This window comes from Carlito syrichta, unplaced genomic scaffold (assembly GCF_000164805.1).
Source record: "Carlito syrichta isolate Samal-C Ts95f unplaced genomic scaffold, Tarsius_syrichta-2.0.1 Scaffold111520, whole genome shotgun sequence".
NCBI lineage: Eukaryota > Metazoa > Chordata > Mammalia > Primates > Tarsiidae > Carlito > Carlito syrichta.
In genome coordinates, this window is record NW_007055616.1 from 348,947 (window position 1) to 374,033 (window position 25,087).

Consider the following 25,087-nt stretch of genomic DNA (forward strand, 5'->3'; position numbering starts at 1 on the left):
AAAAGAAGACCTCTAAATCACACCCTCATGCCTGCAGACCAAAAAACAGGTGTCTGGACAGAAAAGTAGCACACACAGATAAGGCATCAATACCATATTACAAACAGGAGAATTGGATACGTTTATGCACGATGAATGCCCAATATCAAGACCTTGACTTGCTTCCCTCACTCAGCAGCCAGAATATTAAGACTATTAAGACAATGGGGCCAGGTGTAAAGGCCGATGCTTATAATCCCAGCATTTTGGGAGACTGAGATGGGAGGATTGCTTAAGCCCAGGAGTTTGTAGCTAGCCTAGGCAGCATAATGAGATCTCATCTCTACAAAAAAAAATTTAAAAATTAGGCCAGGCATGGTGGCTCAAGCCTGTAATCTCAGAACTTTGGGAGGCCAAGGCGAGAGGACTGCCTGAGCCCATGGATTCAAGACCAGTCTGAGCAACATGGTGAGACATTAACTGTACAATCAAAAAAAAAAAAATAGCCAGGCATGGTAGTGCGCACCTGTAGTTCTGACTAGTTGGAAGGCTAAGGCAGAAGGATCACCGGAGCCCAGCTGGTCAAGGCTGTAGTGGTCATGAGCATTAGCCAAGCATGGTAGTATGCGTCTGCAGTCCCAGGTACTCAGGAGGTTGAGGTGGGAGGATCACCTGAGACTAAGAATTCAAGGATGCAGTGAGCAGTGATCATGACACGGCACTCCAGCCTGGGTGACAGAGTGAAACCCCCAACTCAAAAAAGACAAAAACAAAAAGCTTGTAAGATTCTTCCATGAAAAATCTACTGCACAAGCAAAAAGACCTAAAGACACTAACATTAGGGCTTCCTCTAAAGAAAAGAGCCCGGGGCGGGGGGAGAGGTGAGACTGGCAGTTGAGGGAAACTGCTAGGGGAGGGAGGGGCATAACTCATCAACAAGGGTACCTGCATAATCAATGTTTGCATACCTAACCCTGAATTATACCCCACATCTTTATAATTAAAAAAAAAGAAAAGAGCCCAGCTAGACTAGCCTACCACAGAACCTTCCATCAAACCCACCCATATGCACAGAGATTCTAATCAGTTCTGAGTCCCATTCTCAAATATGAATGCCCAGCCAAGAATCACCAGACTTCTGAGGAAAGCTTCAAGGAAGAAATACTGTAAAGAAAACCAGCAAAGAGATGCTATGAAAATTGAACACTCAGAGGTGAGGAAAAGAGTTCTTCCCTTTCTCACTTATTCTCACAAGAATTTATTAAATTTTTAATGTTTTATTTAAATATTTAAATACTAAAAATTTTGGTATTCATTAAAATTAAATATCAAACCTCTAAAAAATAAATTTAAATAATCAGGTCTAATGTTAACAGAGAAAGATGAAAAGACCACATTCTGAGATCTTTTTAAAGTTCTTCTAAGGGTACCTGCATAATCAATGTTTGTATACCTAATCCTGAATTGTAACCCATATCTTTACTCTTAAAAAAAAAGTTTTTCTTTGAGCTGGGCACAGTGGCTTATGCCTGGAATCCCAGCACTTTGGAAGTCCAAAGCAAGAGGATCACTTGAGGCCAGGAGTTCAATACTAGCTTGGCTAACACAGTGAGAACCCAACTCTACAAAAAATAAAAGAACTGCTGGGCATAGTGGCACAATGGCTATAGTCCTAGCTACTCTGGAGGCTGAAGTGGGAGGATAGTTTGAGCCGAGGAGCCCAAGGCTACAGTGATCTACAACTGTGCCACTTGGCACTCCAGTCTGGGTGACACAGAGAGATCCTGTCTCTAAAAAAAAAAAAAAAAAATTATTTTTTATACAAAGACAAGGCACAACCACAAGTGGGCACACACATGGACACAAGCACGAAAATGTACAGCACTTGCCTATTTTCTTCCAGGATTTCAATCAAACTCTTTTGCAGAAAACGAAGCACTAAAACAAAAAGAATGTAATGACAAACTAGAATTTAAAACTGTGAACTTCAATTTTAATACAAGAAAATATTTAAAATTCAAAATTCAACTTTAATAAAAGAAAATATTTTAAATCCAAAATTATATCCTAATATAGAAGTCAAAACTTAAAAGGTAGGAGTATGATGTACCTTATTGATCTGCAATATTCTACCTGCTGCCAAGAAACTTAAAAGGGCCAATTCTAAAATGACTCATATAAGCAGTCACCTCATGGAACAAAGCAAAATAAAAGGACTTACCATTTTCAAGCAGATTATGAACACTGGTTCTACCTGTAGAGGAAAAAATAAAGTAAGGCATTTCAGGACCAAAATTAATACCATTTTTAAAAAATGGCAGGTGTTAGCCAGAGAGTATACTAGAAAAGTGCTAGCTTACCCAAGTTAAAGTTCTCCATGCAGGAAGAGACATTGTCCATTACTTTCCTATAAGAGTATAAGTCAGTAGTATTCAATTCTTCCAGAAGACGAGAAGTAAAACTATGTATAGCCTCAGTTAGAAAAAATTCAGGTAGACCATTTAGTGAGCTAGAAAAAACAAACAAACAATAAAAACTTGACAATCTAGTAGCACCAGGATATGTAGGGAGCGAAGAGAGTCATACAAATGTAGGAATACTGAACTAAACCTTCAGAATACAGCCAGAATTTGACAACGCCACACCACAATGTCTGGAATTCCCTGGTTCATCATCTCATCTGGTCTCCCTGCTTCCACCTTGCTTCTCTCCCCTCCCCAGATTATTCTCAACAGAGAAGCCAGAGTGATATTGTTAAAACACCACGGTACTTCTCTGCTGAAAAGCCTCTAACAACCTCCCTCTCATTTAAAGTAGAAGTCAAAGTGCTCACAATGACCTACACGACCCCACACAACCTGGTCCCACCACTAGCTCTCTGACCTCATCTTGATCCTTGTTTACTTAGCTCCGGTGACATGGCCTTGCTCTGTTCTGACATGCCAAAGTCTTCACTCTTGCTATTTCCTCCACTTAGAATTCTCCTGCTTTAAAATACCCAGTAATCAACCCTATCAGGTCAATCTCAAGCATCACCTTATCACATCCGAACAAGCTGTCTGAAGTGATGGTCATATTTTAAACTGTAACTCTCACCCCATCCTTGATGCTCCCTTTCCTCCCTCTCTGCTTTATTTTTCGCCACAGAATTCATGCCATCCAATATTTCATGTAAAATCCTTATTGGCTTTGTCTATTTTCTATCTTCCCCTTAGAATGTCTCCATTCTAGACTATTTTATTCATTGCATCACCAATCCTTAGAAGAGTGCTAAACATAGTAGGCAATCAATAAAAATTTACTGAACGGATAAATTAGACTTATGTCAATTTTACTTCAATTAACCTAAATCAAAACCAACAGGCTTTTTAAAAATTTTGACTGAATAGTTCAAAGTTGTTCTGGAAGAAAAAATTCAAAAATAGGAATATTCTGAAAAAAAAAAAAAAGGAATAACTAGAGGGGAGACTTACCCTATTACATATTTAACCACATTATCAAACAACAGTAAACAGAAGTACAGTGTTGGTATACGAGCAAAGAGACTCAAGTCTAAAATAAAATCCATGTGTATACAGGAACATGTAACATAATAAGGTGGCATTCCAGATATATGAGGAAAGGTAGACTCCTCAGCAGTTTGGAAATGAGTGGCTTTGCATATGGAAAGGAATATTAAGTTAAATCCCTACCTCATACTACATTCAAATTTAATTCTGGAACATGTAAGCCATGATCATGCCACTGCACTCTAGCCTGGGCGACAGAGTAAGATCCCCACCTCAAAATAAATAATTAAAATAAAAACTAAAAGAAATAAACTAAAAACTGATAGAAAAAATAGAGGAAAAAGTAGCAAAATGACAGATTTAAATATAACCAATAAATGCAAACGGACTGAGCCAGGAGTAAGCTAACTATGGCCCACAGACCAAGGCCCACAGTCTGTTTTTTAAGGCCTGAGGTCTGAGAAGGCATTTTACATTTTTGAAGACTTAAAGTCAATCAGTCAAAGCAAAGACAAAACCATATGAATGAAATTTGTAGTAATATATTGCATTTCAGTTTTATCAAACCAGGGAAGAAACTCTGTCTACCACTGGCCAAATTCAACATTTTTAACACCCAACTTCCCTTCTCTTTTTCTTACCTTGCCAATACTTTCTTCAAGGGATTCTTTAGACTCAAAGAAAGATAAATGCCTGCTAAAATATCCAAGCAACTTTGAATAGTGGGATCACACAGGCCATTTTTATCTACTTTCTCCAGTAAAGGCACAATCTATAAGCCAAAAAATCAAAGTAATTTTTTCTAATATCAAGCAACATGATTACAAATATGCTTTCAAGACTCAATTATAATGAGAGATGCTTTCCATACTTCATTGTTAAAGATACTGACTTAAACACCTATTTTACTATTTATTAACTTTTTAAAACTATGCCCCCAACTCTCCTGTTATCCTCCAGACTCCGCTCCAATGAGAATCACAGACCTGTTAATGGCCTAAGGTACAGAAAATCTGTAGCAGTATTAACAAACCAGTGATATATGCAATTGCTTTCCAAAAAATATTATGCACACTCAAATGATAAATCCTAATATTGAAGTAAGAATTGTCATTATATTTTAAATTAACTTTTAAATGGGCCTGCTAGAAAGTTTTAGAGTCAGATTAATAGAAACAATTTTTAAAATTTTATCTCCACAAAAAAGGAATGCATAATTATTTCCTATCCCATCTGTTTATAGCTCCAATTACGGTAGAGGCCCTAAATATGGTTTCTATTGCTGCTTTGAATATTATACGATAAACAGAAAAGAATAACTATTATCTAATGATAAACTGATATGAAATAACTGAGACCCAAAAACTTAGTTTTTTTAAAAAAATCCTAATAGCATAATAATCTTCAAGATGCATTCCATGAATATCAACTCAAGCTTACCTGTTTAACATAATGGATTTGTGACACTCCATCTGTGAGTTGTACACAACGTAACAGCAAAGAAGCTAGATTCTTTCCTTCCACATCAGCAAAAGCTATGTAACATATTAAAACATTGTTTTTCAGTGATTTAACAATATCTGGATATAAGTTTGCCTCTGTTATGCATTTTACAAAGTTTTTAAATTATAAACCAAAAAAATAGGTAGAACTTAGTCTGAAGATAGAATCTGAAGAAAATCATTACATCAAAAACTAAATGTAGGAAGCATGGAAACTTAAATAGAAAAAACTGAAACATGATGTGATATGGGGCCTCAGAGATTAAGATACTCTGCTTGTAAACTAGAAGTTATATTAAATAAGTAGAATCAGAAATCACCTACATCTCAAAGTTTCAAGGTCTTGATGACAAATGGTCAGTGCAGCAACTTGCATTTCTCTCTTCTTTGCACCCATTTTGAATAGAATCAGCAGTAGTCACTGTAAGAAAGAAGATTTTAGGCATTGTTGACGTGGGCTTTCTCCAGCTCAGCACTACCAACATCTCCGCCAGATCATTCTCTGTTGAGAGGTATTATTGTCCTGTGTGTGGTAGGATGTTTAGTTCATCCCTGGCCTCTACCCGCTAGATGTCAGTAGCACTCTCCTCCCTCCCAAGTTGTAACAACCAAATATGTCTCCAAACGGTGCACAAATGTTCCCTAAGGAGCAAAACTGCAACAGAATGAGAACTACTGTCTAAAGGCTTTCGCTCTGAAAAAAGGATAACTTGCTTACATTCAAGAAAAGTTTATTATTGTCTAAAGTTACATTTACCTACTATGACTCAGTCTTTGTATTTTAAAATACAGTAAATCTTCATTTTAGTAAAAATAAACCAGCATAGGTTTTTAAAAATTAATTGCATGAAACTAACCTCAGTGACCTGTTAGACTGACAGATCAGGAGATTCACCACTGTATCTTGATTTCTGCAAAACTGAAAAAAAAAAAAAAAGGAAACTTTTGCATACTATCCTTGTATGTTGCTTTTAGTTAACACATTAATGGATTCATAATGGGCTAAACAACCTTACTCAAATACTACACACTCACAGTACCAGGCAATCTGGAAAGAAGTCACTAAGGAAAAGCCACAGAGCTCTCCCCTTGATGGTTAGCATTTTTAGCAGTGTTTAAAAGACATAACATAGTACATTTATACAAGACAAACCTGGGAAGATGTGTTAGATGATAGAATCAGGATTTATATTAACTCAATGAACTGGAATAATTAGCTGTATGAAATTTGCCAGCCAGGCTTGGTGGCTTAGTCTGTAATCCCGCGCTTTGTGAGGCTGAGGTGAGTGGATTGCCTGAGCCCGCGGGTTCGAGACCCATCTGGGCAACTTGGCGAGACCTCATCTCTACAATAAATAAAAAAAAATTAGCCGGGCGTGGTAGCACATGCCTGTAGTTCCAGCTATTTGGAAGGCTGAGGCTGAAGGATCGCCGGAGTCCAGCAGGTCAAAGCTGCGGTGGCCGGGAGCAGCCACTGCACTCCAGTCTGGGCAACAGAATGAGACTCCAACTCAAAAAAATAAAAAATAAAATAAAATAAAGAAATTTGCCAACAGAAATAAATCTAAAGAATTGCATTTAAATCAGGGGAAAACACACACACACACACACACACACACAACACACACACATATACACAGAGTCCAGGATGGAGAGGCAGAGGCAAAACTTGGTTTGAAACAGCTCAATATGCAAGCCAACAGCACAGCATGACAGCTAAAACCCGCAGGAAAAGTCAGTCAGATCAAGGGAGCATGTGATTCCTTGGTCAGTTGATACATAGAGTGTCAGGTGCAATTCAGGCGGTCATACTTTGAAGAGTCATCACAAACTATGGAGCTGATTTCTGAGGGCCTAGAGAGCACTTTTTTAGAAAACTCAGTTAACCCAAGGTGTCTGGCCTGGAGAAAAGAAGACGGTAGCATGCACCTGCAGTTCCGGCTACTTGGAAGGCTGAGGTGGAAGAATTGCTGGAGCCCAGCAGGTTGACGCTGGTGTGGCCGTGAGCGTGCCACTGCACTCCAGTCTGGGCGACCGAGTGAGACTACAACTCAAAAAAAAAAAGAAAAGAAAAGAAAAGAGGATGGGACAAGTGCCTTAAAATAGCTGCTGGGCTGTTTCGGAGAAAAAGCAGATTTCTCTTGTTTTGCTATATAGGATTAGTAAAAAGTCAGTGCAAGCTTCAGGAAGACAGATTCCAGCTCAATACAAGGGAAGAACTCTATGGTCCCACTTTGGAATGGGCTACTTTTTAAACAGAGAATTCGCTGGACGCGGTGGCTCACACCTCTAATCCCAGCATTTTGGAAAGTGGAGGCGAAGGCTAGGGGATTGCCTGAGTCCAGAGGCTTGAGACCAGCCTGGGCAACATGGTGAGACCTTGTCTCTACAATAAATCAAAAATTAGCCAGATGTGGTGGCGCACTTCTGTAGTTCCAGCTACTTGGAAGGCGGAGGCAGAAGGACCACCTGAGCCCAGCGGTGGCCATGAGCATGCCATGCAACTCCAGCCTGGGCAACAGAATGACACTTCGACTGAAAAAAAAAAAAAAAAAAGAATTCCTCAGGACTGGGAATACCCAAATAGAAGCTGACTGAACACTTTTCTCTTAGACTTCTCCTTACTGGGCTCCTCATTTCTATCTTCGCCTCCAGAGTCCTTTCTCTTCAGTCAACAAAACAATCTTTTAAAAATTCTAATCAAACCTAGTTACTCTCTTGCTCAAAACTTCCCAAGGGCTTCCAATTACACTTAGAATAAAATCCAAACTTGAGACTTTGGCCATCAAGACCCTAAATAATCCGGACCTGCCTTCCTCTCCTCTCCACCATCTCAGGAGCTTTGCAACTTCCTAATGCTCTTATTCCCATCTGCAGAGTTTACACTCCCCAATACCTCTTTCCTGTTAATCCTAACTTCAAGGCATCTTTGCAAGTCTTACTCCTCATCATTCACGTTTCTGCTCAAATATCATCTCCTAAGAGAAGCCATCCATGACTACTCTAAAATGCCACCAGTCTGACACACACACACCACTTCCATTACTTTATTTTCTCCACAGTACTCACTACTACTGAAATCACAAGAACTTGTAAATTTGTATACTGTCTGTCTCCCCTAGTGGCAAATTGAATGAAGGCAGTGACCTTAATCTTTGTTCACTGTTTCCATTCTCAATTCTTTTTTTTCTTTTTTTTTTTTTTTTTTTGAGTCAGAGTCTCACTCTGTCGACCAGGCTGGAGTGCAGGGGCATGCTCATGGCCACCACACCCTTGACCTGCTGGACTCAGGCGATCCTTCCGCCTCAGCCTTCCAAGTAGCTGGAATCACAGGCACACACCACCATACCCAGTTAATTTTTTGATTTATTGTAGAGACAAGGTCTCACCAAGTTACCCAGGCTGGTCTTGAATCCCTGGGCTCAGGCAATCCTCTTGCCTCCGTCTCCCAATGTGCTGGGATTACAGGCGTGAGCCACCATGCCCGGCTTCCATTCTCAATTCTTAAAACAGTGCCTGACACATACTAGGTGTTTAACAAACAATAAATAAACATGTGTCAAAGATGCTCTAGGAGATACGTGTGCCTTCAAGGGCAGGAAGATGGCTTATCTGATATCTGAAGTCCACTCTACATCTAAGTTCCAGGCTAGTCCTGGCACTGAAGAACCCACGGTCCATTCAAGAAGTAATCAATACAGGAATGGCCGATGAGCAACTACTTAACCAAAAATGGACACAGCCAGAAAAGCACCGGCACAGAGTCATTGGAAAAGGGATGGTCAGTCTAGGAGAACAATTGAGGCTCGCTTCCCGAGAAAGTCGCTGTGACACTAAACTAGAAGGGACTGAAAAGTGTAACTGGAAGATTATTCTCTGGTGAATGCTGAGCAAGTTTGCAGCAGGATTTGCTCTTGGAACTCTCAGGATGACACAAAAGTAGATTCGGTGACGACGCCTGCTCAATGGATGCCTAAACGTGTGTCCTGACGATGCGGGGGCTCTCCAACTGGGAGAAGCCGGTGTCCACTGCCAGGCCCCGCTTCCATGGCCAGAGATGCCCGGGAAATCACACTCCTCCTGACTCCCACTTACTGCTTCCCTCTCGAACCCCACTTCACTCCCACCTACACCTTTTTGGCCGATTCCCACAAACATTCTCTGGGCGATTTCCGAGCCACGTGCAGTTCGAGGCGTGACAAGGGAGGAACGTGGTTAAAGAGCTATCTCCATGGAGACCCAAGCGACCGGAAATCAGTTTCACAGTCGCCAAATTCTGGCGACGCTACGAGACGGGAATCGCTGTGACTCTCCAGGCGGGCCCGAGCAAGCCGGGCAGGGCCCAGCAGAGCGGCGGAGAGTCACGCGGGGGCTGGCAGGCGCGCGCCTGGGAGCCAAACCTCGTGCCCGTGGGCGTCTGGGAAGAGTCGCCGCCGTCTGGCCGGGTCCCGGAAGCTGGTTGCGTTCTACGGCGACTCCGTGGCTCGCTACGCGGTCTGCGGTAGACTACCGGCTCAGGGAGGCTGGGGAACCCGCGGAAGAATCATCGCGAGAAATGCCCGAGTGCAGCTCCTCCAATCGGGAGTGCGGAGGGCCGTGACGTCACTAGGGGTGGACGGTAGCCTCCGGGTTTGGCCTGACCGCGACGTAGCGGTCCGCGCGATGCTTTCTTTACGGCGTCCGGGCTGAGTCGTCCTCCTGAAGCTGCACCCGCCGCCTCCTCTTCACACGCCTGGGGACCTGGGAAGCGCCTTTGTCGCCATCCAGACATCCCACCCTGCTTACCCAGCGCGGAGGCCAGGAGAAAACTCCCTCTGAGCGGCGGGAACTAGGAACCCGGCGACTTTAGCGCCTGCGAGAGGCGGTACGGGTCTGGGCAGGGACGGACCGAAGCCACGAGAAGAAGGTGGACCAAAATGAGAAGTGCTCAAGTGAACTAGTATGTGCTAACGTGCATTGATTCATTCAGCAAGGAGTTGATGAGCTCTGTGGTCGGAGCGTTGCCAGGCACTGGCCTTGAAAGTGATCCCCTTTTCTGGGACAGAGTTGACGCAGCCCATACGAATTGTCAGATGAGTCAGTCCTTTAAAAACAAACAACTGGCGCCAAATGCTACCCTAGGAGCTGGGACGGGCAAGATCAGGAAATCGATACGAGTACTTGGGAAATACTAAAAACATTTCCGTTTCTTAAACCTTGAATTATTTTAACGACTTTAGGTTTTTAATAATTTTTCTAAATTGTGTATCATCTTGCCTTGTTTTTCTTTATAGTTGTACCACCTGTGTATGTATCACTAAAGACTAACTTGTTCGATTTCAAACTTTATTTGAGGAATTGTATTTTTTCCTCCCGCATATCTGCTTCTCTCACAGCATTGCTTTTGGGATTCGTTCACAGAAAAGCCGATGGCTGTAGATGTTCAGTCACTGTTGTGTAGTATTCCATTGTTTAATATACTTCATTTGTGTGTCCATTTTACTATCTCTTAACATTTGAATTCTTTCGGGCTTTTGCTCTGACAGTGCTGCTGTGAACTATTTTGTGCATGTCAACTGATGAGTGTGTGCAGAACTTCCCCACAGTAATTTTTTTCATTCATTTTTTTATCAGAACTGATAGAAATACATCATACTTTAGAACCGAGTACATATAAGTACTCACACATAACTGAAAAAAAAATCTTTTGAAATACTCTACAGGAGCTCTGAGACTTTCTTTATTCTTTTGTTTTAAATTATGGTAAAATATACAACTTGCCATTTTACACTTTGATTTTTAAAAATGTATGTTGTGGCCAAGCATGGTGGCTCACGCCTGCAACCCCAGCACTTTGGGAGGCAGAGGCGAGAGGATTGCCTGAGCCCACGGGTTCGAGACCAGTGTGGGCAACTCAGCAAAACCTCATCTCTACAATAACCAAAAAAATTAGCAGGGTGTGTTAGCACACGCCTATAGTTCCAGCTACTTGGAAGGATCACCTGAGCCCAGCAAGTCAAGGCTTCAGTGGTCATGAGCGTACCACTGCATTCCAACTTGGGTGACAGAGTGAGATGCCAACTCAAAAATAAATAAATAAAATAAAAACACGTTATTTCAGACCCACTGATATAATCATATAACTCTCAATAGATCCCAAACCTTTCATTGTTCTGACGGAACCCTTAGAAAGTAAGGGGCAGACATTGTGACTGTTCACCCCACACAAGGGGAGATGGGTTAGGAGACAAACATAAAAACTATATATGTTAAAAGTTGGTAACTGCTATGGAAAAAAATTGGGGAATGGAAGGTGAGAGTGTAGGGGAGATTTATTGCCATATTTAGTAGGGTGATCAGGGTGGGCCTCATTGAGTCAAGAATTGCAAGAGACATAGACACTCAGGAAGAGGAAATGCATTCCATACAGAGGGAACAGGCAGTACAGAGTCCCGGGGCAGGAGCTTGCCTGTTGGGAGAACAGCAAGGAGGCCAACATGTCCTAAGCAAGCAAGGGGGTAGGTTATAAGGAGTGAGACAAGGACCTTCAGATTATCATAAAGATTGACTTTCACTTAAGTGAAATGGGAAGTCATTGTGAGCAGAAGTGTAATAGGATCTAATTTACATTTCAGAAGAATCACTGGAGCTACTTTGTCAAGAAAAGACTTCAGTGGATGCAGGAAGACTAGTGAGGTGGTTGCTGTAAACCAGGCAGGCAGGATGGTGGCAGCTTAGAGCAGTGCAGAGTATTAGCAGTGCAGGGTAAGACGTGGACACATTCTGAAGGATAGGATATGGGGCTTTTTTGTTTGTTTGAGTTGGTATCTCCCTCTGTCACCCAGGCTGGAGTGGTGTGACAAGATCACCACAGCCTCGACCTCCTGGGTTCAGGCAATCCTCCCACCTCAGCATCCTGAGTAGCTGGGACTACAGGCGTGCACCACCACACCCAGTTAAGGATATAGGGTTTGAAGAAGAGTCAGATTATCCCAAGGTTCCTGGCCTAAGCACCTGGAAGGATGTGCCAAAATTTCCTTGGAATGATTTGAATGAGTTTAAAAGAGGCTGGAAAGAGAGGAATAGGCAAGATTCAGAAGTTGCAACTCTTTCTAGTACTTACAGTACATATAAGAGGGGCATATAAGTGGAATAGTCACTCCTAGGGAAACTAGGGGCAAGGGAAGGCTTGGTTTTAATGGTTGAAATGTGACATATTTGGAAAAAATACTCCTTTGTTTCTGCCAGGCACCTGGGGACACTACCAACTTGAGACCACCTTAAATTCTGTTTGAGGCTTTTGAACACAGTAGCATGAATTTAAATCACAAACTCGTATAAAGAAACTGTATTTTATCTGTAATAATGTATTCCAATGAAAATTTTTGAAGGATTAGTAATCCTTAGTATATAAAAGTATAAATGAAACATTTGCTGGATGCAGTGGCTCAAACCTGTAATCCCAACTACTTGAGAGGCTGAAGAGGGAAGATCGCTTAAGCCCAAGCGTTTGGGGCTACAGTGAGCTATGATCACACTACTGCACTCCATCCTGGGCAACAGACCAAGACTCCCATCTCGAAAAAAAAGAAAAACATTTGGCATGGTAAAAGTGAACTAAATAAGCCGGGCTCAGTGGCTCAGCCTGTAATCCCGCGCCTTTGGGAGGCTGAGGTGAGTGGATTGACTGAGCCTGCGGGTTTGAGACCTGCCTGGGCAGTGAGACTTCATCTCTACAATAAATCAAAAAATCAGCTGGGCGTGGTAGCACATGCCTGTAATTCCGGCTACTCGGAAGGCTGAGGCAGAAGGATCGCCAGAGCCCAGCAGGTCGAGGCTGTGGTGGCCGGGAGCGGCCACTGCACTCCAGTCTGGGTGACAGAGTAAGACTCCAACTCAAAAAAAAAAGAAAAGTGGACTAAATAAAATGATGAAAAGTAATCCTATATCCATATTGTTCAGTATAGTTTAGTATTGTAAAGATTTACCTGTTAAATAATGTTTTCCACTCAATTAGAAAAGGGGATTTTAAAATAAATACTTAAATACATGATTTTGTACATAATTTTTAGGTTATTTTACTTTTCAATGGACATTTGAATAATTAATATTTGTCCTTACAAGATCACACCAAAAAAAAAAGATTTTAATTGCCAACACATTTACTCCCTGTTCATGAAATCTCTAGATCAGCCAAAACTCCTGAAACAGTACAATTTACCAGTCAAAAGTAATGTTCGCTTGTAAGTATTATTTTTTTCCTATTGAAAAGCTTAAGGCCAAGCCGGGCTCGATGGCTCAATCTGTAATCTCGCGCCTTTGGGAGGCTGAGGTGAGTGGATTGCCTGAGCCCACGGGTTCGAGACCCGCCTGGGCAGCGAGACCTCATCTCTACAATAAATCAAAAAATCAGCCGGGCGTGGTAGTGCGCGCCTGTAGTTCCAGCTACTTGGAAGGCTGAGGCAGAAGGCTCACCGGAGCCCAGCAGGTGGAGGCTGCAGTGGCCGGGAGCGGCCACTGCACTCCAGTCTGGGTGACAGAGTGAGACTCCAACTCAAAAAAAAAAAAAAGAAAAGCTTAAGGCCGGTTGTGGTGGCTTAAGCGTGTAGTTAATCCTAGCACTTTGGGAGACCGAAGCGAGGGGATTGCCTGAGCTCAGGGGTTCGAGACCAGCCTGGACAACTTGGCGAGACCTTGTCTCTACAATAAATCAAAAAATTAGCTGGGCGTGATGGTGCGTGCCTGTGGCTACAGCTACTTGGAAGGCTGGCGAAAGTATCGCCTGAGCCCAGCAGGTCAAGGCTATGGTGGCCGTGAGCATGCCACTACACTCCAGCCTGGGCAACAGAGTGAGACTCCAACGTTAAAAAAAAAAAAGCATAATTAGAGTTTTCCCAGTTTCATAGTCACTGTTGCACCCCCAAAATTGTAATTTATGGTACTCTGCCAGCAATGCATGGCGATTTATATAATTATGCAATCCCCCATAAAAAGTCTTAAGAGCTTTATGTCTAAACTGAATTCCAAAACCATATACTAGAGCTGTGAATACAAATGTTTTGTTACTTGTTAATATAAGATAGTATTTTCTTTCTTTCTAATATGTTTGTCCCCAAGTCAGTGAAAGGAGACAAAGTACTAGACATCTATTATTTGTCCATTTATACAAGGGAGGACCCAAAAAGTCTTAAAATTATATTTTGGAGGGTGGACCTTTCCCCTACTAGGTTACTGTTCTAGAAACCCACCAGCATCAGTGTACCAACTAGCATTGTGAGAGGATACTTTCGGCTTCAGTGAATTTTATTTTTTTTTGGAGAGTTTTTCAACACATTTGCCCATTTCATGATGGGTGATTTACATGAGCAACCTGCCAACACCGTGCTGAGTGTTCAGCAGTTTTTGACCAAAAACAGCATCACCCCCATGTGCCACCCTTTCTATTCACCCAGTCTTACCCCAAGCGACGTTTTTTTGTTTCCCTGGATGAAAAAAATCCTTAAAGAAAAATGCAGAAGCGATTGACGAGTTCAAAAACTGTTTTGAGCAGTGGAAAAAGTGTCTCAATTGGTGTATTGCATCAAACGGAGATTACTTTGAGGGTGACTGAAGTTTAAACGTGGGAATAAATACACAATTTTTTATAAATAAATTCTGGGGTTTTTTCCTCATATATCTGTTCATCTGGCTTAAAACACTAAACATTCTCTCTCAGTTTTGGGGAGTCTGAAATACAGCAGCAACTTGGGTAGGTGCTTCTGGCTGGAGATCTCTCATGAGGTTACAGTCAAGATGTTGGCTAAGGCTAAGGATCAGGTTCCCAGATGTCTTGTGCAGTGTTCCTGGCTGCTGACAGGAAGACTCCAGTTCCTCCCTAGATAGACCTCTCCCCAGGCTGCCTGAGCACTCTTACAACATGGTGGCTGGCCTTCCCCAGAACGAGGAAGAGAGAGCAAGGTGGAAGTTTCAATGACTGCAGGGACTGGCCACAAAGCCACACCCCGTCACTTTGACAATATCCTATTGGTTACAGGAGTCAGCCCTATTCTGTGTGTCTACACAAAGGTGTGCATACCAGGTGGCCTGTATCTTTGGAGGGCCCTTTGGGAGGCTGACTACCATAGTACCTAGTAACACCTCTGCAGTTCTCTCTTGATGCTTAAAATGTACTAAGGGATCATAGCTAAGGAATGATTCATTTATGAGTAGTTTGAATATAATTCCACACCGTATCTTAAGGAAATAATAAAGCTCGTATTTTCTTACAAAGTGATTTGCCTTTAATGGCATACATTTTCACAGCACAGAATTTAAAAATAAAGCTAGATTGATTATAAGACATTTTGGATGTTCTTCACACTTTCTAAACAATTTTGATCATAATCCTTCCCCACTTAAGAATATGCGACCCTACTCTCTTCCTTGTCCATATACCAGGCTCCAACTTGAGTGACCTTCTCAATATTCCCTGAAAGCACTGTCCTTTCTTGTGCTGTGTGCTCTGCTGAAAGGTCTTTCTCATTTCCATCTGAGAAACTTCCTCACACTTGAAGATCCATCTCAAATTTCACCTCTTCAGTGAAACCTTACAAGAAATCTCTCTTCTTCCATCATATTTAGGAAGTTATAGAACTTTGTCTCAGTTATAGCACTTTGTTAGCTGGTAGTTATTTGAATGCTTGCCAGTCTTCTTACTAATGTATGGACCTTTCTAAGATGAAGACTGTCTTAGACCCTTAACCTAGCATGGCATCCAGCACGAGAAGCCCAGCAAATGCTTGTTGGGTAAGGATAACCGGACTGGCAAATTCTTTCCAGAGTCGGTGTGCAGTGGTACTTATTTTACCACTATGTGGCAGCAAACTACAGAATTAATTCCACCTCTTAATAAGTTGAGCCAGGAGGAGTATTCACAAAACGTAGACAGTTGTTTTTCTGAGAGTGGAATTACAGGGACCCCTCATTGTCCATATTATTTCTGCATTGTTTGAATAATAGCATATTTTTTATGTGAAATAAAGCATTGACATAGAAAAGTGCATAAAACAAATACACAGAGATTTTTAGTTTAATTTTCGATTCAAAAGTATGTTACAATAACTTGTCGGCTCAGTTGGAATAATATACTGAATTTTTTTATGAAATGTAACTATCAAATAGGAAATTACTTTGTTCATGAAAACTGCTCAATATTATGTTTTTAAGTTCATCCATATTGTTGCTTATTTTTTTACATCAAATAAACACATATTTAAGCTTTAAAAGAAAATTAGGAATAAGGAAAAATTGTTGCAAAGTAATATGACCTAAAAATACTAGGACAGACAATTATATAAGCATTATGCTTACAACTTCATAAACGTATAAATACTATGAACAATATTTGGAAAGGAATATGCTTGAGAAAGCAGTTTGTGTCAGAGTATGAATAAGATTATGAATGATTATTTTTTCCCCCTAAACTTTCTTTAATGTTATAATGCTGATTTAATGAACTTTTAAGGTCTGTTTTTATAAGTTATAGAGTTGCTTTTTGGAACACTCCCCAAATTACCACAAAGTTGCCATTTTTTACCATTTGAATTATATTATTGTCATCTTAAATAAAGGCAGTAGTCATGTTGTGCACAGATAGAAAAACATGTTGTTAAATTAAGTTTGGCCTAAAACTGCCTCCCTACCTATTTTAAGTCTGACCAAGAGTTTTTTCCTTACATAGTGAACTGTAACCTAACTTGATGTGCAGACTGGCACTTAATATTTTAGCAAGTAGCTGAGTCTTAGCCAATCACAAGCACCCAACTGTTCAAACCAGGTTTAAATAAGGCTGATGCCCATCTATAACTAATCCAGCTAGTTCTATCACTTCTATAGGGAACTTTCCATTTTCTGTCCATAAATGTCATCCAGCCATGCGACAGCCCTGGAGTTACTCTGAACCTTTTCTGGTTCTGGGATCTGCCCAGTTTGAGAATCATTCATTGCACAATTAAACTCTGCTAAATGCAATTTGTCCGAAGTGTTTCATTCATTTATTTATTTAATTTATTTTTGGAGTTAGAGTCTCACTCTGTTACCCAGGCTGAAGTGCAAGTGGCATGCATGCTCACAGCCACTGCAGCCTCGGCCCAATGGGCTCAGGCAATCCTTCTGCCTCAGCCTTCCAAGTAGCTGGAACTACAGGTGGGTGCCACCATAGTCAGCTAATTTTTTGATTTATTGTAGAGACAAGGTCTCATTAAGTTGCCCAGGCTGGCCTCAAATCCCTGGACTCGGGTAATCTCACCTCAGCCTCCCAAAGTGCTGGGATTACAGTGTGAGCCACCACGCCTGGTCTGTGTTTCTTTTAACAATATTAAAATGTTAAATGCATAGCACCACCATTCTTGATCAAAATGCCTAAAGAAAAAAATATTTTTTTTTTATTCCTGCAAAAAGCAATTTCTGCCACTCAAAAACATCCATTGTTCTGGAGCTCATGTATGGACTTTAAATCTGAGAAAGATAAATGAGGAAGATTTGCTTTGCATTGCCCAGTTCTCAGCCCGCTCCAGGGGAGGGTCTAGGAGCTCCTGACGATGGTTTCTCAGAGGCATCTGAAGAAGAAATCTCTGGGACAGGAAGCTTGATATCCTTTTTTTTTTTGAGTTGGAGGCCTCACTCTGTTGTGAAGGCTGAGTGTGTTGGCATGATTAGGGTTCATCATAGCCTCAACCTCCTGGGCTCAGGTGATCCTTCTACCTGAGGCTCCCAAGTACCTGGGACTACAGACACGTGCCGCCATGCCGAGCTAAGTTTTTGATTTTTTGTAGAGTTAAGGTCTCACTATGCGGCCCAGACTGGTCTCACACTCCTGGGCTCAAGCAGTCCTCCCACCGTGGTCTCCCTAAATGCTGAGATTATAGGCATCAACCACCACTCCCAGCCTGATGCCAATTTTTGAGAATAGGACTCCGCTCTACCAGGGTCTTGCAAAGGGAGAAAACAAAGTGTGTAGAACGTTATTCTAACCTTTTGAAAGAGGTAAATATTCTGTTGAGTCTCTAATATCTATATTTACTAATATCATCCTGAAGGCACAATAAGGTTTCTGGAGCAGAGCAGATTGCTATTATTTCTTTACGGCAAACAACAGTTATATGCTTCCCCAGTACTTAAATTTTTGTTGTTGTTGTTGTTGTTGTTTTGAGGTGGAGTCTCACTCTGTCATCCAGGCTGGAGTGCAGTGGCACGCTCACAGCCACCGCAACCTTGACCTGAACTCAAGAGATCTTTCTGCCTCAGCCTCCGAAGTAGCTGGAACTACAGGCATGTGCCAGCACGCCCAGTTAATTTTTTGATTTATTGTAGACATGAGGTCTCACCAAGTTGCCGAGGCTGGTCTCAAACCTGTGAGCTCAGGCAATCCTCTCACCTCGGTCTCTCAAAGTGCTGGGATTATAGGCGTGAGCCATTGCACCTGGCCTCAGTCCTTGAATTTTTATCCCTCATTGACACAATGAGAGCTGTCTGAGTAAAACTCTCCATATAAGTAATATGTATTACAGGTGAAGAACTCCCCCAAATTAATGTAGGTGTTTATAGAGAAGGGAGAGGAATCTGTACTTCCTCTTCTGACAGTTTCCTTGGACACATGCTGGGAAAATTCCTGGGTTCTTACTCTTACCCTTTGGAATAAAAATAAATTTCTTCTAGGGAAATGTAAGCTCATTGTCTCCACTTTACCACTGTGATGTTTCCACAACCTCAGTCTCATTTGTCTCCAGAAGGTAAATCTCCAGGAGAGATCTGTGTTATAGGGTAAATGTCTTCCTGTCTGTGTATCATAAATCTCTCCTGTATGGATTACAGATTTCTCTTGCTATCTGATTCATAAATTACTGTCTAGGTCCCCAGTAAAACTTGTTTAGAAAGCGCCAACCATACAAAAATATTAAAATATTTTTCTAAAGTCTCATAGATTGCTTAAAACAACGCCCTAAAATGTGTATGTCCAATTATGTGTGATCTTTCACACTTATCTCAATTTTGTTGCAACTTTAAGTTTATAAAACTCTTTATATTACTATTACTTTTAATCTATAGACATGTTGCCATTGTGTTATTATTTTACATAAGAAAATCAGCCTTGCTATTTATGGCCTAACTGTGCTTTTGACCATTTGATGAATTGATCACACTCCCCACCTTAATCGTACCTGCCAAATCTTCAAATTACTTGGAGTGGTTTCTAAAAAATGAAATCCAATTCCAGAGAATAAAGATTTCTATACCATTGAGGATGCTGAAGAATTTGTTTCAAAAGCAATATTCAACAAGATCTTTTAAAATATATTTAAATATATTTTACGTATTAAAGTATAAACATTTATTTATTTATTTATTTATTTATTTATTTTGAGTTGAAGTCTCACTCCATCGCCCAGACTGGAGTGCAGTGGCACGCTCACAGTCACCCCAGCGTCGACCTGCTGGTCTCTGGTAATCCTTCGCCTCAGCTTTCCAAGTAGCTGGAACTACAGGTGCGCGCTACCACACCTGGCTACTTTTTGATTTATTGTAGAGACAAGGTCTTGCCAAGTTGCCTGGGCTGGTCCCAAACCCACAGTCTCAGGCAATCCACTTGTCTCGGTCTCCCAAAGTGCTGGGATTACAGGCTGAGCCACTGGCCAACATATTTTATTATGACTTATACTAATTTTTGAAGAAATAAATATATGGCCTCCCAAGTGATTTCTCTGAAGGAGACATTTGGTTGTATAAAGACTTGGATGTTATGGTTAAAAAAAAAACCACATAGCCTTATGTAAAAAACAAGTAAATAAAGATGTGACCTGGTCCTGACTCAATGTCACTAGCACCAACTCTCAATTTAGTTAGGTACCTATAAAGTTCATAATAGTTCTGCTCTCCTTTCCAGTCTTTCTACAAAAGAATGGAGCATTCTTTGTCTAAAATCTTCACTGCAGCATTCCAGGAGCAGTTATGCTATCTCTTCTTTACCTCGAGGTGTGAGCAAGATGCCCATGAGGGTAGCTAGCTAGTTTGATATTGGTGAACTTGGATTTGATGCATATAGACAATGATATCATTGAGGCCAGAATTCCATTGGCAGACAATACAAATGTGGGCGTGAGCAACCTCATTCTGGACTCTTCATTCACAGTTGGCTCCCAAGGGATACCTGGGTATATAGGGAATAAAGCCTGGCCACTGGGGTAAGGAGTGTGTCAAGTTAGTGGTTGGTTGGGCTTCAGGGCCCGAATCTAGGCTCATAGAACAGTGAGCCAACAGACAAGTGAAGAATGTACTTCCTCAGTGGTCTCCTGTAGGCAGGGGGGAACCCAGAACTCATTCCTCACAGCCAGGTGGCATCCCATCTCAAGATCCAAGTAAGGACTGGGCATGGTAGTTCAACACCTGTAATCCCAGCTCTTTTAGAGGTCAAGCCAGAGAACTGCTTGATCCCAGACTTCAAGATCAGCCTAGGCAACATAGCGAGACCTCATCTCTACAGAAAATCAAAAAATTAGCCAGGTGTGGTGGTGCCTCCCAGCTACTTGGAAGGCTGAGGTGGAAGGATCACCTGAACCCAGGAGATCCAGGCTGCAGTGAACTGTGATTGTGACACTGCATTCCAGCCTGAGCAACAGAGTGAGATCCGACTTAAAAAAAAAAAAAAAAGTTAAACGTTTTGAAATGTAGAGTATCCTGGTTACCCAGGTGAGTCAGATGTAATCCCCAGGGTTTTCATGAAAGGGAAGCAGGAAGATCAGGGTCAGGAAAGGAGACGATGAAAACTGGGGAGTAATGTCCTTTGAAGATGGAGAAGGAAGCCACGGGCCAAGGAAAGCAAGCAACCTTTAGGAACTGGAAAAGAAAAGGAAAGAATTCTCCCCTGGAGCTTCCAGAAGGAACACTGTCTAGTTGACACCTTGATTTTAGCCCAGTAAGACCCAATTCAGATTCTGACTTCCAAAGCAATAAATGTGGATTGTTTTAAACCACTAAGATTGTGGCATTTGTTACAGAACCAGTAAGAAATAATCCATGCCCTAAACAAAGATAGAGGAGAGTGACCATAGACTCCTCACCTCCACCGACCTCAGGATCCAAGCCAGGCTGACTGCAGGGTCCTTAGATACCTCAAGGCTGAGAAAATGAAACCTGTGAAGTACTCTGGGCACCAACTCTGCTAGCCTTCCTGGAGTTGGCCTCTGTTTCCGACCAATCACTGGTGGGAATAGGGGAATTCAGGCAACTGGGTGAGGACCCTCCCACAGTAGTGTGAAAAAGTCCTCCACACTTAGTGTTGGGCCGGTGAGCTGAGTCAGTGCTGCAGGTATGCAAAGAATTACACAGAAATTAGATTAGAAAAGAAAGTTTATTCAATAAGTAGATCAGAGAGAGGGGGGAATCCACCTCTCCAAGATGGAAGAGAGGTCCAGGGGCTTAACGAAAGCATGGCTGCGAATGCTTGAAGTTGAAGACTTTTAAAGCCTCCTTTTGTGGGGGGCAGGTTGCCATGGTGATGGGATGGTGGTGTTTCTTGCACCTCTGACAGCATCTGGATGGGTGGGTCAGTTACATAGATGAGAAGGGCAGGGCTGGGTAGCTAAAAGACACATTCTCAGGACAAAGATGTTAATCTCAATGTCTTGTGATTTGCCCAGGGTTCTGGGAAAGGATTATGGTGGATGAGCTCGAGGAAGCCAGAGAAACTCCATTTTGGGCCCTGTCCCTTTATTCAGGGAACCTGGTTAGGATCTCATAGCACACACAAGCAAGAAGGGCACCAGTTGCAGATTCATGGTGGAAATAAAGCGTGCTGTCGGTTCCCCTGCGTGCAGGACACCTTCATGCTGTTCTGGAAGGGGGACAAACTTCGGATGGCCCCACAACACGTGGAGTAATGGCCAGGCCCCGGAGTGCGACCTGAGCTGGAGTGAGTGTAGCAGGAGCCAGAGTCCCCTCAGAGAACACCACTCACAAAAGCCCCTTCCCCTGGGAGCCTCGACAGGGCACTGGGGACCCACGCACCCCCACACGCTCATAACACAGAGCTCTCCTGGACTAGGGAGAACTTTCATTTATTCCTCACAATAGAACTGTGAGGCATGCAGGGCTGGAATTCTCTTTTTATTTGTTATTTGTTTGTCTATTTACTTCAGAGACAGGCTCTTGCTCTGTCACCAAGACTGGAGTGCAGTGGCACAATCCTAGATCACTGTCACTTTGAACTCCTGGGCTCAAGCGATCCTCCTGCCTCAGCCACCCAAGGAGCTGGGACCACAGGCATGCACCACCATGCCCGGACCTCTTTTTTTTTTTTTTAACTGATGCAGAAAACTGTTTAAATAGAGCAAGTGGCTGGTGTGCAGTGATTCCGATGCTTAGTTCAGGCCGGCTCTTTCCATTATCTTCCAAACTCTCCTTTTTATATGCAAATGTGGCCAATTGTGGCCATGGCACTTTCCTACAAAATGAAACAATGCCATAATTGCAAGGGCTTGGGAATTAATGGTGCTAAGTGGGTAATTTGGGTTTCCACATTAAATCCTGGAGTAGGTGACCCAGGGCCAGAAAGAGAGGCTTTCCAAGTGTCACCTCTGCCATCTGGTGGTCAAATGACAACATCACTGCAACAACCGGGTATTGATACTATCATCACATACAAGTCATGCATGACCCTAGGGTCGGGTGAATGATTTGAGTCTGAGCCCTGACTTTTAAGGCCTCAGATGAGAAAATAAAACGTTAAATATACAAATAAAGGTTAGCAGTTTCCCACGGTTTCTGTGCTCAGGGTGAGGAACCGCACGGATTATCATGGAAGAATTCAGGAATCCATCTATTCAACAAATATTTATTAAACATTGTCTTAGGGTGAGTCCCCAGGAAACAGATTCCATGCAGAGATTTGTGAGAGGGAGGGTCCTCTCACAAGGATGATGCTTTTGAGGGCTCGAGGGAAACAGAACTGGTCAGAGAGGGTTGAACTGGGCTGAATTTGCAACCGAGTTAGCTAGTCCTGCTGGGAGCTCTGAGTTGGCCTGTCCTTCCACATCTACCAGTTTTTGGACGAGCCATGAGCTGTGACAGCCAAAGGAGTACCTTGATCCTAAAGGGATCTATGCAGTGCCTGTAGCACCCATCGCAGACACCTACTATATTCTGGGCACTGTGCCAAGGTCTAGGGCTACAGTGTTGAGCAGGATAGCATCTCTGCCTTCAAAGGCACCCTGGGTGCCAAGTTATAGAAAATAAATAAATGGGGCCGGGTGTGGTGGTTCACGCCTGTATTCCCAGCACTTTGAAAGGCTGAGGCAGGGGTATTGCTTGAGGCCAGGGGTTCAAGAACAGCCTGGGCAATATAGTGAGAACCTGACTCTACAAAAATAAAATAATGAACTGGGTGTTATGATGAGTGCCTGTAGTTCCAGGTTTGTTTGAACCCAGATGTTCAACTCTACAGTGAGCTATGATTGTGCCACTGCACTCCAGGCTAGGCGACAGAGTGAGATCCCGTCTCTTAAAAAATAATAATATAAATAAATAAGGTTTAAAAATCAGGAAATATACAGCAATCACATCTTTCTTTCTTTCCTTCCTTCCTTCCTTCCTTCCTTCCTTCCTTCCTTCCTTCCTTCCTTCCTTCCTTTCTTTCTTTCTTTCTTTCTTTCTTTTTAGACAGGGTCTTGCTCTGTTGCCCAGGCTGGAGTGCAGTGGCTTGATCATAGCTCACTGCAGCCTCAAACTCCTGTGTTCGAGCCATCTTCCTACCTCAGCCTCCCAAGTAGCTGGGATTACAGGCATGCCTAGCAAAGTTTTTAAGCTTTTTGTAGAGATGGGGTCCTGCTATGTTGCTCAGGCTGATCTTAGACTCCTGGGCTTAATTGATCTTCCCACTTTAGCATACTGAGTAGCTTGAATTGCAGGCTTCTTGCCTCTTATTAATGACAATAAAGACAGCTGAAAATATTTGGAATGAAGCTGAATTTACTATCTGCTGATATAAAAATTGATGAAGAAGAAAAAAGTCATCTAGAAACAGTTCTAGAAAAACTGACCTATAAAACTTAACCAATGCAGTGGGAAATTACTTTGGTGCTCACCTGTAACAGAGTATGACTGCCTTTAGCCCCATGCAAGAACAGGTGATGGGGCTTCCTCTATATCCTGGGGTCTCTGAGTGTTCTGAGCCGTTGGGAGGGAGGGCTACTTAGACAGGTGATATTCCTGGAGATGTTCTGGCTGGGGAACTTGTGTTGATTTCCCCAATACAGTACTTTGGTATGATCAGGAAAGACAGTTCCTTGGCATGGGCTTAGGTGGAACCAGAGAGGTTTGTGGTGCTGATTCTGTCCTTGTCTGCTTGGTGGCCCTGACCCAATTCTGTTATCCCAGCCATTCCCTTCTCTACATCCTCCTGCCCCACCTTTTCCTGAGAAAGGGTCTCGTCCTGTCACCCAGGCTGGAGTACAGTGGCATGAACATAGTTCACTGCAGCCTCAAACTCCTGGGCTCAAGCGATTCTTCTGCCTCAGCCTCCCATTTAGCTGGGACTACAGGCATGCACCACCATACCCAGTTAATTAAAAAAACATTTTTCTTTTTTGTAGAGATGGGGTCTTGCTATGTTACCCATGCTGGTTTTGAACTCCTGGCTCCCTTGGTCCTCCTGCCTTAGCCTTCTAAAGTGCTGGGACCACAGGCATGAACCATCCGACTTGGCCTCTACATCCCCTTTGCTCCTCTTCTTTGCAAAAATTCTGGGAGTCTTTCCTTCAAATGCCACTTCCTTCTAGTTGATTAATCATCAAGTTCTAGATAGTTCCATGGTTGCTATCACTGCCCCGGTTTACGACACTGTTAACAACCTCCTTATTCCTGTGGAGCAGTTTCTCAGTCTCAGCACTGTTGACATTTTGGACCAAATAGCGCCTTGTGGTGGTGGCTGTCCTGTACACTGTAGAATGTTTAGCAGCATTCCTGGCCACTACCCACTACATGCCATTAACAATCCCCCTCGTGGTGACAATTCAAAAATGTTTCCAGGCCTGTACTGTGCTAAGTAAGCCACATTAGAGCCAGAGGCACACACACACACAAAAAAGT

The 25,087-nt window shown here is 42.5% G+C and overlaps 1 protein-coding gene across 4 annotated transcripts in view; it reads right to left on the bottom strand.

Annotated features, from left to right (window-relative positions):
* Positions 1-9,506, bottom strand: part of THADA (THADA, armadillo repeat containing) — a 355,753-nt gene extending 346,247 nt beyond the window's left edge. For 3 of the 4 annotated variants that reach the window (XM_008069947.2, XM_021718159.1, XM_021718154.1), the window contains exons 1-7: positions 9,391-9,506; positions 5,315-5,411; positions 4,929-5,023; positions 4,130-4,260; positions 2,340-2,488; positions 2,201-2,233; positions 1,869-1,917 (exon numbers count right to left, since the gene is read on the bottom strand). In XM_008069947.2, the coding sequence (XP_008068138.1) occupies positions 1,869-1,917; positions 2,201-2,233; positions 2,340-2,488; positions 4,130-4,260; positions 4,929-5,023; positions 5,315-5,387 (530 nt within the window). In that variant the 5' untranslated portion in view covers positions 5,388-5,411; positions 9,391-9,506. Of the gene's footprint in view, positions 1-1,868; positions 1,918-2,200; positions 2,234-2,339; positions 2,489-4,129; positions 4,261-4,928; positions 5,024-5,314; positions 5,412-9,085 lie in introns of all 4 variants that reach the window. The other variant, XM_008069953.1, reaches the window with a different exon arrangement.
* Positions 9,507-25,087: the final 15,581 nt, after the last annotated feature.